This window comes from Otolemur garnettii, unplaced genomic scaffold (assembly GCF_000181295.1).
Source record: "Otolemur garnettii isolate 467f Iridium unplaced genomic scaffold, OtoGar3 scaffold00017, whole genome shotgun sequence".
Classification (NCBI taxonomy): domain Eukaryota; kingdom Metazoa; phylum Chordata; class Mammalia; order Primates; family Galagidae; genus Otolemur; species Otolemur garnettii.
The window spans coordinates 887,652-903,570 of record NW_003852412.1 but is presented as its reverse complement, the minus strand read 5'-3'; the positions used below and the strand labels follow the sequence as shown (position 1 = coordinate 903,570).

General features: G+C 37.8%; 1 protein-coding gene and 1 non-coding gene across 3 annotated transcripts in view; both read right to left on the bottom strand.

The window, feature by feature from the left end:
- Positions 1–15,919, bottom strand: part of RGS7BP (regulator of G protein signaling 7 binding protein) — a 106,087-nt gene that overhangs the window by 25,867 nt on the left and 64,301 nt on the right. For both annotated transcript variants that reach the window (XM_003785863.3, XM_023510919.1), the window contains one exon: positions 9,362–9,492. In XM_003785863.3, the coding sequence (XP_003785911.1) occupies positions 9,362–9,492 (131 nt within the window). The remainder of the gene's footprint in view (positions 1–9,361; positions 9,493–15,919) is intronic.
- LOC111723973 lies at positions 11,650–11,757 on the bottom strand. Its single transcript, XR_002772369.1, has one exon. It is a non-coding gene; the product is annotated as a U6 spliceosomal RNA (small nuclear RNA).

Here is a 15,919-nt window from a genome sequence, read left to right as displayed (position 1 = left end):
TTCAAGATGCCTTGTGTAACCTTCCAGGGCAGGTAATGAAGGGTAGATGAGGAAGGGTTGCTGGTGATAGGAAGCTGGAGAGGTTAGCAAGGTCAGTTCATGGATGTTCTTCTGAGCCACTTGAAGGAGTCATCAGAAGAGCCATCCCTGGACAGCAGCCAATTTCAGTTCTTCTTCCTCAGCTTCCACACTTTGATTGGTTGAACCATAAGTGATGGTTCACTTATTCTCTAACATCAGGTGGGCTTCCTGCCCTGTTCTTAACAAAGGTGTCAACATGTGCTTTCAAGCCAATGCTTTGCTTGTCCGAGAGAGCAAATGTACATTTAAAATTATTTCTTATTATGAAATGAACTTTCTGTCCCTTGAAAAATCAATTTCAGGCCTCAGTGAACAAATATTTGCTCAGGAGGAGATGGGGAAGGGGAGGAAGAAAACTCTCAGAGCACCTCAAAACCATACCAAGCTGGTTGCATCACTGTTTAGAACCAGGACATCAAAAACTTGGCCACTTTCCTTGGAGGCTTGAGAAGTTTTGCCTTCAGCTCCTTGGGGATTTCCATGTATTTTTAGCTTGTTTATGGATAATATACTAGGCATGCTTGAGGGAAAGTTAAAGGAAACCACCCATGAAGCACATAACAGATCGGAAGGCTGGTTATTCTTATATTCGTGAGAAATGGTCATTTGTTCAGGAGGAACAAACCCACATCTGATTGTGGGCAGTATCAAGAGTACAACAGAGCGCCCTGGCCTCAGGAGTCAGGCACTGATGATACTGGAGGATTGGGCTGGTGGTCCTTTATCATACCCACTCTAGACACCTTTTCCTTCTCATGTCTTCTTTCCGTCATTCTCCTTCTATGTTCAAGTTTTCCTCTATTCCTTCTCCTGCCACTTCCGTTCCTTCTTTCTTCCTGCCTGTCTTCAGCTTGCTGGTGATAAAGGAGACACTGCCATAGATGATATCTCTTTAGAGGTCCTTGGTTTGGCCTCTAGGGTCCAGCAAAGTCAATGTCATCCATTTGAGTAAATTTCTCCAGGAACCAAAACAAAATAAACCAATGTTCTCCGAGCTAATGCTCATCTCTGCCCTCTCACTTCCTTGATGGCAGAGACAAATATCCTATGTCTTTTGTGCTCCTGACACATCACCTGCTGTGATACTATGCACAGAGCAAGCTTTCAGGACAGTCTTCTCGCTGAGTGAATGTGAACAACAAAATAATCATGGCTTACATCAGATGTATGAGTGCTTGTCCAAATAGTTACACTCGCTCTCATGCATTTTCATAACTGGTAGGTGCTTTTTAACTCCAAGCACTGCGAAAAGGGCTAGGGAAATGTAGGCCATTTGTTAAGTAATCCACTTTTACTCTCTTATGTTTCTAAAAAGTATGTAATTTAAATAGAAATAAGTTATATTAATTCAGTTAGTTGTTTGCTCATATTAAAAAATAGTTTCAAAGGCTTTTCTACACTATGGTAAAAGATATTCTTAGTGCCATAGGACACACGGGCAGAAAATAGCTGTGCCATACATTTTGCCCGTGCACTGGGAAATAAACATTTTCCAACTCAGAAGAGATATAGAACTGTCCTCCCCCACTGTTCTGCGTCCTCCTCTGGTCTCCTTATGGCTTCCCATTACTGTCTCCAGAGTAGCAGACTTTGTGGTAGCACCACGTGAGAAAACAGAAGCATGGGATGGCCCTCCGCAAACAGAAGTGCAGACAATGGAGGACACACTGGAAGGACGTCCTCCTGGGGCTGTGAACGCTCCATTTCCAGCCCCTAAAGCACAGCAGAACAATGCACAAGATGTGTTTACTGATAATTAATTAATTCCAACTTTTCCGTAATGGGTGTCATGGCTAAATCATGCCCTTTTTGCACACGTGAATGCTTCATTTTATTTTTACTATATAAGATGATTTTTTTTGGTCAGAATTACACTTCTTCACCCAGTGTAAAACATTCTGTAAGTCATTAAACAGTCTGTAGAGTTGATGTTCCCTCTAGTCTTAAAAGCAACTCTCTGAACTTAGTGTTATTTTGTAAGAAAGTAAACACACAGAGGATTTTATCTGTTAAGCATGGTTTTGAAGTGCGCTTACTAATAATTAATGAAGGCAAATCTATGGATAAAATTCAGCCAACCTTGCTACTATCCTTCATTTATCCATTGGGTATGTTCTCCTGCCCTTCTCCAATATAGCTTAGTGGGAATGGTCCAGTGTAGTGGAACTATCACAAACTTTGCAGTGGGTCATGGGCTTTGTGACCTTACACAACTTACCTCATTGAGCCTCAGGTTTTTTATCTGTAAATGGGGAAAATATACTTGGGGGTAAAATGAGGTAACATGTATAAAGCACCTGGCAAGTGGAAGCTATTATCATTGCTATTATTTTATTCCTCAGCTGACATTACTTTGACTATAAGATTACAAATACAGTGTGATACTACCAGTGTTTAAAGTCATGGAGCTAGAGTAATAAAAGGTTTGAGATTATCCTTGGATTATAGAAGTGGTTATGTTTATATTCTTCAAACACTATAAGCCTGTTCTGGTCTTGGGCATTAAACACCAAACAAAGTTCATGAGGTTATTTTCCTCTTGTCATTCAAGTCCCAGATTAAATGTTATCTCCTCAGAAAATTTTTTTTTATTAAATCATAGCTATGTACATTAGTGCAATCATGGGGTACAATGTGCTGGTTTTATATACAATTTGAAATATTTTCATCAAACTTGTTAACGTAGCCTCACGGCATTCCTCAGAGGATTTTGACCGCCCCATCTAAAGTAGCTACCCAGTCACTTTCTATTCTCTTTCTATTCTGTCATCTATTCGATTTCACTTACCTGCATTGTACTTTTTAGCACTTGGGATTTTTAGAAAATTTGTGTATTCCTGCTCTTTCTCCCTTTTTCTCTCTCTCCTTCCCTCACTTCTGTGCTCTCTCTCTCTCTGTCTCTCTCTCCTCTAGAACATATGCTTCATACAATCAGGAACTCAATCACAGCAGTTTCCCAGCACCTAAAACAGCGCCTTACATATGACAGGTGCTCAGTAAATATTTGTTCAAAGAATAAATGCATGCTTCCACTCAGAATTTGAATCATAAGCTATTTTAAGATTTATTCTGCTTCATTCCTTCTAACCCACTGTTCTATTTTAGTATCGATTGCCTCATTACTTAGAAAGTAAGGTCTTGTGGCTATATCCTATCTCTGCCTTTATGTTACTTGTCTATTTTGCTGGGTGTGGAATATTTCCTTTACATTTCTAAATATAATGCTGAATACACTGGAGCCTTGACTGCTCATATTCTATTCTTTGTCTTGAGCCCATCCTGTATTTTGCTGGATGGTGGTTTATTAGTTTCTCATTCCTGTATCTTGAGCTCTCTGCTCCCAGCAGGTTGTGAATTAAGATTTTTCAACTTTTAACATTTCACTATCCTTTCCCTTTTGTGATTACATCTCTTCTGCATATTTTTATCTCTGTATAAATCATGGTGGCATATTTTAGGGGAAGAACTCAGCTTAGGGGGAGGAAGGGAGGATGGCATACCTCTAAAGGACATGGGGATGGGTTTTATTGTAAGTTATGGCAGAAAGGCAAGCAGCCTCAGTCAGAGGAGGCCACTGACAGAGCAGGGTCAGACGAGAGCAGACAGAAGAACAAGTTCACGGGTGCAGGGGAGCTGGACTGGAGTGTTCTGTCATTTCGGCTACTTTCAGAATAAGAATGTTGTCTTAACTGACTGAATGGGGAAAGAAATTGCAAGAAAGGAAAGCCATGGTCAAAATAGCAAGATCATCCAATTCCCTTAGAAATCTGGCTCCACTTTCTCCCAGCAACGTGAATGAAACCTTCAATCTCATTTCATTTTGTGGCAGAAAACAGGCATTAATGGTCAATGTGATACATGGACTCAGTAATGGGAAAAGATTTCTTACCTAACTAACTGTGAAGAAGTGAGAACAGCAATTTTTCGCTATAAACATAGAAATCAGAGTCTGTCAAGTAATGCTTTCAATCTATAACTTAAAGTGTTAGAATATGGAACTACAGAATGACTAAAATTATTCCCATCTGTCATCTTCTTAAAACAAACATAGTTTTTCAGAACCACTCTCTACCTGATATAACCCAATAGCCTTTATTCATGTAGATTTTACTTCACCTGACTGTAATTTACTTTAATTTTGTTAGCCACGGAAAACAAAAATTATTTTAGCAATGTTTTTCTTCATTTCTTTGGCAATAGCATGATCTTGGACCATATAAAAGATTTCCGAGTAGTTTGGACCGATCGGATCATGAGACAGTAAATTCAGATCCCTTGTGCATGAAACAAGCAAGAAGATCCATCGGAGCTATTGTTAAGAACTAAAAATACCTGTTATTTCCTTAATTGGGAGTGAAGGACAACCTTCATTACTAAATTCAAGCTCTCTGTGAGAACTTTGAAATTATTAGAGGCTTATTTTTCCCAGAAAGAAAATATACTCTTCATCCCTCTAATGACCTTGTGTGCCCTTTCTCTCTAAAGCGTAAACTGATGTCATGACTGCCCAACACAATAATGAAACTAAGTGGATAATACCATCTGGACTTCTGATGGCAGCCAGGGAGGTAGATACACAACTGGTGAGATAACTTGGTTTCAGTATCTAATCCAGTGAAAAACTGACCAGAGATTCTCAAATAGAGCCAAATAGTGACTCTATTGCGACCCCTTTCCTTTCCTCAATAGAAAAGAAATGCTAAAGAGGAGAATGGCAAACCTTTAGCACTCACATGGAGAGAAAAGAAATTAGTTTACCTAAAGATTATCAAAATACAGTATAGCCTCTATAGTTGACTACCTCCCTACACTGACCACCTCCTTAAGTTGATCTAATTTTCAAAGACTGAACATGCACATGTACACGTCAGTACAGTAGGCCTAGTTCCTTATGTTGACCACTTCCATATGTTAACCAATTTGTTATAGTTCCTTGGGTGGTCAACTTACAGAGGTTCTACTGTACTAATTTTTGTTATAGTGCTGAAAGCAACAAACCAGACAGAGATTCTAAACAGAAAAAGATTTTGAGTGTTCCAAATTAGAATGGGAATCACTATTCCCCTAAGACTCTGGGAACCATTTGATTTCTCCAGGGAAGGATATAGTGAGGTCATCGAGATAGGCTCATTCCCTATCTTACACCAGTAGTACCATTGTTTGAATAAAAAGTACTAGTTTTACCCTGTCTACCAAGATTTACTATGCCACACTAGTGTAATAAAAAGACAAACTTCTTAGTAGACAAACTCTACTAGTGTGGCATAGTAAATCTTGGTAGACAAACTTCTTAGTAGACAAACTTTACCAGTGTGGCATAGTAAATCTTGGTAGACAAACTTCTTTCTAGTGGATAAATGGTCCTTTTTTGCTAACATATGATATATATAAATCATATAAATATTTGTATCTCATATATGTATATATATATCTCAATCCTGGGGAAAGGAAACTGATTTCTTGATCTAAGCATTCTCCTTCCACCTCTACTACTTTGCCTTCAATTTGGAATTACCTATACCTCAGTTCCCACTCACTGTTCATTTAGAGTTTATACATATTTTTCCTTATCATACATGTTGACTCAATGCCTTGAGTCACATTAACAGACTCCCTGATCCTTCCCCATTCCTTGTTTTAATGAAGATAATGCATTGCCTTTCATTCCAATGTGGTGAGGTTTCCCCAGCTTGCTGACTCTTCTCTGTTTACTTTTGTGAGCAGAGACTCCAAGCTTTAAGGGCAAGGCATATAATTAACTCTTAAAGTTTAATATTCTTGTGCTGTGGTCTGTGGACCTATTTCTTCCCTAACTCATTTCTGGCAGCTCATGGTCCTTGGAGCCAAGTACCCTTATTTTTTGAAAAATAAGCTGGGGGTTCTGGGCACAAACAGGTTCCTTAGCAGCTTCTGATGATACCAAAGAAAGAACAAAACCAACAGCTGACATTTTCTATGTCATCTTGATGGTGGAAATATGAAGTGTCCCACAGTATAAACATCCAGGAGTCCAGAATAGCATTGAGTTAATCCCTTAGAAGAAATCACTGGTGGGAAGAAAGAAATAGGCATATCATACAAATGTGGGACTGGAAAATTAAAATCTGATTTCCTTAATGGAACTATCTTCCACCCAAGAGCTTATATTTTATTTGACATTCTGGAAATTTCCAGAAAATTTGTCTAGTATATATTTTCATATATATATTTTCTAGCACTTTATTTTCTCTGGTTTTATGACATCTTCCTTTGCGCTTACTGCTAGCAACTTATCTCCATCTTCAGTATAGTTTTTTAATCCTACATCCTTGTATTCCTGTTTTCTTTACTTTTAGATTAACTGAGAACTTCTCACCAATAAAGAAGTCTTCTTCTCATTGTCTTAACTCCACTAGTACCAGGACAAAGTTAACAATCCACAGGACAGCTGGCTCTTAGACATGCATTCTGGAAACACAAGCTTGCAAGCACTGTATAAGATGTATATGCTTTCAAAATTAGTAAAGAATGATGGTTTGCTGATTACAGATGGTAACAATCTATATTCAGTTGAAGAAACGCACCACTCAATTTGTCTTTTAATTTTTTAGAGAAGTTTCTTATTCAGTAGATCTGGGTGGGGTCTGAGAATTTGCATTTCTAACAAATGTTTCAGATGCTAATGCTGCTAGTTTAGGGGCTACACTTTGAGAACACTGCCTATTTCAGTAGTCATGTCAAGAGTTCAAGGAGCAAATATGCTATAGGAGCCAGAATACAGCCCACATTCATCAGAGGCACCTACCAGTTTTGTATTTATGTTTCATCAGTGAGGGGGGAGGGAGGGGAGAAGAAAGCCTAAATCCATGTTGAAAGCCTGTACTGAGGGGAGTAGAGAGTAGCAAGGGAGAACAGAACGGTAAGGGATCGGAAGTATTTTGTTTATTCATCTGTGGGGTGTGATTTAATGTTTTGCTTCAAAACACAGAGCAGCAGTTCTCAAGTCTCAGAATCACCGGGAGTGCCCACAGAAATTCAGATTCAGTAGGTGCTTGGATAGGATCCCAAAGTCTGCATGTTTACCCAGCATCCTGGATAATTTGAAGTAGATTTTCCAAGGATTACACTTTAATAATGATAGGCACTGGAATGGGGGAGGGGACTAAGGGCAGGGGCTTATTTAGATGTTTTTTAAAAAAATCAGGGAAGGAGGCAGAGCAGACAGGAGGCAGCAAAGACCCAAGGAGCTGATGGGTAAGGGGTGATATGTTTTTCATTTGCATGAAAAGACCAAATACAACAGGGCAGCAATCTGGATGAGAAAATGCCTTTTAATTTTAAGCAGAGAGTGGCGAGAAGAATCTTCCTTTCAAAAGTCAGTTGTGAAAAGACAAAAAGTAGGAGTGGATGGCAGAAGGAGACCAGGTAGCTTACTGAAGAGGAGTTAGAGCAGGAGTGGGAGTGAAGGTCACTGGGCAGTAAGGACATGCTGTCAGCAAGGAAGATTCCAGCAGCAACAAGACGTGAAATACCTCAGGCAGAGCCAAAGCAGATCTGGGGAATGAAAAACACCTGTACCCAGTCTGTGTGATCATTGAAAAGAATGAAAATACTACTCTATATGTATTTATGTGTGAGTGTGTGTGTGATAGAGAGAGAGAGAGATGGATAAAGACGTTGGCTAATGACACCTGTTTGAATGTCATGAGTACGTCTGACTATTCAATTTTCTGACTAGGCATTTGTTAGGAGTGTCAAGGTGCAATCTCTCTTGTATTAATAACACAAGTAAAAATGGAAATCCTTCAAAGACCAGCCTTTAGAAGTCAAAAGGAGCAAGGCATGACATTCAAATTTTGAGTAAGATATTCTCTTGTCTCTGGAGCAACATAGCATAATCTTATTTTTATAAGAATGAATGTGTACTTACATATATGTGTATACAAGATTTGATTTTTACAAGGACTTTATCATGTCCTTTAGTCTCCCTCAAATTGCAATGCTCATTTGGTTTTAAGTCTTTACTTGAACCACTTCTTCATCTGAATTATCTCTCTGTTTCCTGCCCTAACAGAACCTTAGCTTGAGAACCCCAAGATTTTCCCTGAGTATTCCTGACTTCACTGACATTTTCTTTTTTCTTTCTTTCTTTCTTTTTCTTTTTTTTTTTTTTTTTGCAGTTTTGGCTGGTGCTGGGTTTGAACCCACCACCTCCAGCATATGGGGCCGGCGCCCTACTCCTTTGAGCCACAGGCATTGCCCTCACTGACATTTTCTATCTCTGAATTAAAATCATAAGCAAAGAACACTTTCTGTGCACCCTCCCTACTCTCCTGCACTTAAGCATAAGAAATTTATGTTTGAGAGCTTCCCCACAAACTATTATTTAACGAATTCATAAAGAAAATATGGGTTGAATCCTCTAGTAGTAGAAACTTTTGGCTTCTTCTGTAGTGTCCATCCCATTCCACCCTCTCCCATCATGTAATAGCCAGGGATTTGGAAGGGTAGACCCCAGAATGGGCTTTGATTGCCTAAACCAGTCAGTGGAATTCCACACCTCCATCTACAGTGATTGGTTCAGGCATAGATCTGGTTCAATGAGAATGAAGCTCAGGACCTGTGCTCTATACCTGAGAGTTCTCTTTCTTAATAGATTGTGTGGTGTGCACATGTGGTGACTGGAACTATTTGCTAATGTGGGAGAAGATAGTTTGAGGGTAAAGTCAACAACCAGAATGCAGGGCATCATTTTGTGAATCATAAATCTGATCAAACACGGCTGAAACTCTGGCTACCTCTGGCGGGTACAGTCGTTTGAGCCAATATATTCCCTTTATGGTTTAAGACAGGGAATGAGTTTATCTATTACTAATATGCCTCCCTATTATTTGTCAAGTTCCTCCTTGTTTTCAATCTTTGGGACACAGTATGTAATTGGTCTTCTTGCAACTTAATTCATTTAGGAAAACACCTGCACTCTTGGACAGCATTTACTCCCCTGGCAAGATCATTATATATTTCTGCTGCTTATGCTGATTCTAATAAAAGTCACTTTCACAAGCAGTAAAAGAATACATTTGATTGAGAACTGTTTCAACTCAGTTTCTGTTCAAAATGATTAGTGTTCTTATGTACTTAGTACTAATATGGACTTCTTACTCATTTATAAATGAAACATTTCCTAAACACTTAAATTAATTCTAGTTGCATACAGATGGCATTTAGCTCACACAGGCACTATGTGAAAGATGGATTTTTGTTTAACATGCCCCAGTGTTTCTGATAGTGAAGTGGATACCTTTTCGATGAAACTGAAGAGACCCCAGAAGACATATGGATTTTAGCATCTCTGTTGTGTACATTTCCAAGCAGCACTGCAGCTGGATGTAAAGCCGGCAGATTTCTGGGTGGATCTCACCATCTTCTGGGCTGTAACAGAATGAAAGAGAAAAGCTGTGAACATTCTCAAGATTTCACTCATCAGCCACTTGTCTCATCTCTAAGAGGGGAAAATGCTCAATAAAGATTCCTTAAAGCCTTGATCCTAAAATATAGGACTTCCTGCTTTCAAACCAATGACCGATGTGACAGTTCTTACATAAGTGTCTCTCTGACTAACAGCTCTTAATTTTTTTCCCCTTCAGCAGCAGCCTTCTGCTGGGAGCTTAAAATCATAAATGCTTTACGTAATTGAAAATATCAGACATTTTCAATTTAGCTGTTGGAACAAATTTGCAAAATATATTTAAACCATAAGAATCTCCTAGCCTGCAAGAAGAGATTAAAAACCCTTGTTTTAACGGAAACCAACAAGAGCTATTCAATTACCATGTTGTAAGACAGCTCTTTAATATTAGGGCCCTAGCAGAATGTGATTAGAGAGCCAACTTACAAATTATTTTTATCAAAGTTTTTTGTCTGAGTCTGAAGGATATTCCTTTATCGTGTATTCTGGCTAATTTATAAATGGTCAAATGTTTTTAATGAAAATATAGAAATTTTCTGAAAAGAGAGAGAAGCAATAAAATTCTGATAATTCTGCTTAACAATCTAAACCTAAATAAACCCCGAACTTATGCTCAGTATATTCTAAAGTCTTTGACTCTTTCTCTATTAAATGTGACAAACCATGTAAATGTGAATATGATGAAACATGGAGTAATCACTTATTTTTTGATTAAGTGGAAAGAAATTAGTGGTTGAAAAAATAATACTCAATTTTATATGCAGCGACAATAGCATATGCTGAATAAAACAAACTAATAAAAGGATAAAGTGTAGAGATAAATTAGAAATGAAGGAAAAAGCCTAATGTGAACTCTGTCAAACATCCTCATGTGTCGTCTTTACTTCTGTCCCATTCCTTTAAAATGCATTGAGATCTAATTAAATAAAGTACCATTTGGATTTGATTTCTTTGTAAAGTGGGTTGGTGGCAAAATGTCAGGGGTACCATCAGATGAAAAATACTGGCTATATTTTTAAGTTCTGGACTCAAAGTAGAAAGAATTTGTATGTATCCAGCACTCTACCATGATAATTAGTTTTCATTTTCAACACTTATTTCATACAGAAGCCTATCAACTCATACAGCTTATATAACTCAGGAAAATGCAAAATTCTTTGCCTCTGTATCTGTGATGCCTGCACAGTCAGCCTGTGTCTTTCCCGTGTCCGATGGTACAAAGTGCCTCATAAGAACTCACATGCAAAATTTGGCTTTATCTGAATGTTAATGGACTACGTTACTTTTCATTTATGCCTCAAAGGGCCAGCCCTGGGCCCTTTACTGCAAGCCAGCTTATCGCTGGTGAAAGTCACAGGTTATCTTATTTTATTTTATTTGTATATATTTTTTAATGTTTCAGGTTAATCCATCTCAGGTTTTCTTTCAGAGGTTCCTCCCACAAGTGCCTTCCACCCTCACACGGTTCTCTCGCTATCTGGAGTTTCTTTCACCCTCCCCACCTACTCCGCCCAGACAGACAGACAGACAGATACACACATAAAATCTCTCATTACTAATTTCATATCATCTGAAGCCTTTCAAAATGTCACCAATTGTGTCCCATTCTCTCACAGTTCTGGGGGATTCTAAACAGATAATGGGCATTAATGGTTCATGGAATAAGTGATCCTGGTATATGATCTACTAATACATGGATTTTCACTGAAAATTTCAAAGGCAGTACAGAGGGCAGAAATGTCAAGGCAGGCAGGCCTTTTCTATGCTGCTTTGACATTCCAGTACCTGTGGTCTATTTCACCTACATATATTTAACATTGGCTCCGGTGGCTCATATACAGATTTTTCAAAGTTTTTTTTTTTTTTAACTGACACACAACAATTACAATTATCTATGGGGTATATGTGATGGTTCAATACATGTATACATCATGTAATGGTCAAATTAGGGTAATCAGGAAATCCATCACCTCAGATATTTGTCATTGCTTTGCGGTGAGAACATTCAGAATCCTCTTTTCTAGTTATTTTGAAAAATAAAATATGTTATTGTTAACTATAATCACTCTGCTGTGTAATAGGACATCAGAACTTAATCCTCCTAACTAACCCTAATTTCAAAAAACATGAAACGCTTCATGAATTTGCATGCCATCCTTGCTCAGGGGCCGTGCTAATCTTTGTATCGTTTCAAAATTCATTAGTGTATGTGCTGCCAAAGCGAATGCTCATATGCAGATTTTTTTTTTAAATCCTATAATAAATCTGTTGTATGCACTGTACATTTTATGAGTGGGACAATTAGCCAGAGTGTCATTCCAAAGCATGGAGTATTCTTATTTTCAGAAGTACAAAATATGTGCCTCGTGGCTTAGTTCCAAAACTAAGCAAACTTCATATATAGATGACATTTTATGTAATTTAAACAAATGACTCCTGCATTAACATATTTTAAGGACCACTATATTTTATTTATTGTTTTATAGCTAGAAAGAGAGAGAGAAAGTGATGTATCTAGTGATTCCAAAAAGAAGGCAAATCAAATAGACTAAAATGTCTAATTAAAAACATTTCTTTGGGTTCCATCTCCTTATTTCTTCTAAGATCCATGGAGATTCTACAAACTATGGAGCTGTTGTATCCCTCATAAATATTTGAGGAAGGAGCTGAACAGGCACCTCCAGAAATACATTCTCCTAACAAAAACTAGTTGACACTAAAGTTGCATCATAAATAGTCTGGTTAAAAATTTCATACATATGCTCATATATTATCCTTTAATATCTTGGAAAACTGAAGTGTAGAGAAAGAAAGGAACTATTTAAAGAAGAGTGGAAATGCTAAGATATCTTGTTAGAGTGTCCTAATGTCTAGACCAAGTTACATTAACCTCAGGGCTTGCACACTTTAGTTCTTCACCTTTAGAGCTCTGAGGGGTACTATTGTTATGGATTCCTGAAAGTTCATTGAAAGACAAACTGTCATATAAGTTATAATATGTTCAATGTTATAAGCAGTAGACCGAAATACATTTTTGATGGGAGAATAGAGGAAAAGTTAAGAAAACAGCAAGTTAAAAGCTTGAAACTTCCTAGGGATAAATGACAAGACCTAAGACAAGATTTACATTAAAATAAAATCAGACCTGTGAATTTCCTCCAGGAACCGGAAGTAACTTAACTTAGAGGTAGCTTTGGCACGTGTTACTTCTGCTTAGTATAAAATGATTCATGCTTATTAGTCAAAGTTTATGAGAGTCATTCCTGAGGTGACTCATTTAATTCAGTCAGAGTTAGTGACTAGGTTGTGATTACATATTTATTTTTTTCTTTTGAGTCTAAGTAGAGAGCTAAGCTAATCCTGCTGATTAATTTTAAAACCTTATGTTTCATTGAAAAAATGTTAAAAATTAATTTTAATTGATATTTCCAGCAATTTAGAAGTTGCATCCACTTAAAATAATCACTGAATTATGAATCTGCTTTCAGAAAACTCCTTAAAGGTAAGAATTACGATTTAATGAGTTAATCGTATAGCTTAAGAAACTTGAACGGCTGTAGGAGTACAGAAAAGCAGATACTGCCTAAGTTACCTCTCAACAATGGAACCTCTCTTTCTATTGTGAATATTCTTATTTTATAATTCAGAAAGTAATATGATAAAGACCTGCTAGAATGGCTAAAATTAAAAGACTGCCATGTCATTACTTGGGGAAATGTAAATCCTGAGCCATCAAGTAAATACCCACTATCTAGATTCTACAATTAACATTTTATGATGCTTTCTTACGTATCTCCCCATCTGCTCATCCCTCTGTCCAACCAGCAATCCATATTATTCTTTTGAAGTTGCAGACATTGGTAAACTTTACCCCTAATCAATTCACCGTGACTATCACTAATGGAAGTTCTGTCAAATTTTGGTGATGATGCGGAACAATGGAAGCTCTCATACATTGTTGGTAGGAGTTAAAATGTTATACAACTCCTTTGAAAAGACATTCTGGAAACTAAAAGATGTTTCTTATAAAACTAAACATACATCTATCCAATGACCTGCCAATTCCATTTCTAGGTATTTGGCCAAGAGAAATGGAACCATATTCATAAATAGATCTCTATAAGTGTGTTCATGGTATTTATTTACAATAACCGAAAAAAGAAACAGCCCAGGTGTCTGTCAAGAGGAAAATGGTGAGGAAATTAGTACATTTCTACAATACAATAATAGGCAACATTAAAACAAGCTACCTTCTTAAAATAACATAGATGAATCACAAAAATGAATCTTGAGTGAGAAAATCCTTACACAAGCTAAATACTGTATGACTCCATTCACATAAACCTCTAGAGCAAGTGAAACTGACAGTGAAAACATTAGAACCGTGGTGGGGAACCGACTGAGGAAACTTTCTGGGAAGAGGATAATATTCTATATCCAGACAGTGGTTGTATGGTTACACGTATACACACACCAGTTACATGGGTGTATATATACATTTGGCAAAACTTATTGAAGGGTACACATAAAATCTGTGCATTTGTTTATATAAAATTTTACTTTAAAAGAAGCAAATATTGAAATCTAGGTAATATTATGCATGATGAGTTCTTTAGAGGTTAAGTTTACTAATATCTATAACTTCAGGAGTATAACACAAATTGCTGATTGGACAGGGGGATGTACAGGTAGGTAGATATGTAATGAAGCAAGTATCATAAAATGCTAACTGAAGAATCTAGATGGTGGGTAGTTTTTGATGGCCAAGGATTTAAATTTCCCCAATTATTACATGGCATAATTTGAACAAAACGACCAGGAACCTTTCTGCCTGGGTCAAGGTCAGGAGTTAACACACTGGGGATGGTAGTTGTGAAACATCTCAGCCTTGCATCTGTCTGCTCTTTTGCTGACATTGCCAGACTTTGGTGGTCTGTGCAGCTGCTAATAGCTTTGTAAAAGCCAGCAAAATGTTTGTTGTTTTGGTCGTCTGCTTCTAATGTCATGATTTGTAAATTTAGTCAAAGGCAGAAACATATAATGAAAGGAAAATGAGTTGTCGAGTCAGAAAACTTAGATTTAAATATATGCTGCGTCCTGTTAGAATTGTGATCTTAGGAAAAACACTTGGACTGCTCTGAGACTCAGTTTCCTCAGTTGTGAAATAGGGATAACTCTATGAAGTACCTCAAAGCTGTGCAATGATTAGATAAGATCATGGTGGGAAAACAGGGCGAAAATGTGAAGGATTATAAGATGCTGGCTGCAATCCATCTTAGCCCATCAAAGTCATGTTTACATAGCCTTACGCAGGTAAAAAGTCTTAAGTTATACAAATTACTTGCTATTTTGTGACAGTCTTTATTCTCTTACACTTCCCAAATAGGGACTTTTGTTACATAAACATGCAATTGGGCTGAGGAAAAAAAGGTCTGACCCTACTGACAACCACTCAGCATTTTACAGAGTGTAATGGTGCCAGATAAACACTTGGAGTTTGTCAGCTACCGAGACAGAAAGCAGAACTCCTGTCACAGCAAATCTATCCAAGTTTCTCTTTTCAGAATCAATTCTGTTGTCTCTTAAGCCGAATGGCGAGGAAGGACTCAGGAAGCCAAAAAGGCGGAGGGAAGGGGATAGTATCTTTTACTTTATTTTTTGGAGTAAATAGCCAGGAAGGAAAGGGGGATTAAATGACTTAGTGGAGGACAGTGGTCTCCAGAATACCGCTTCAAACGTCCCCACTGTCTCCTCTCGGATGGATCTCACTTACAAAGATATGCCCTAATTCTGTGCCAACTTCAGTGACAGTTTCAGAGCCCAGCGTTCCCATGATTTCTGTGAGAGTTCTCAAGGTGGTCCTGTAAGTCTATATACTCAATGGATTGTTGGGGAGGGGGCAGGCAGGGACCAAGTATGTGTATATGTGTGCGAGAGAAAGACCCAGTTACCATTCTACATTTCAAGCTTTTATTTATTATTATTATTATTTTGTTGCAGTTTTGGGCCAGGGCTGGGTTTAAACCTGCCACCTCCAGCATATGGGGCCGGTGCCCTACTCCTTTGAGTCACAGGCGCTGCCTCATTTCAAACTTTTAAAGGTAATTACAGAAGATATGCAAATTCATAAACACAGAACTGATGCTAGGTATCTACTAAATGACTACGTGTCTTACATCAAAATAAGCAGCACAATAAAGAAGAGAAGCCCAGGTAATGAGGAGACTGGACACAAGACATTTTCAATACAAGTTGATTGTATCTACAAGTTGATTGTCTACAAGTCTACACATCTACAAGTTGATTGTACCTACAAGTTGATTGTTTATAAGTCTACAAGTCTACAAGTTGATTGTACCTACTGTCTCCATGTTTATCATAATCGTGCTC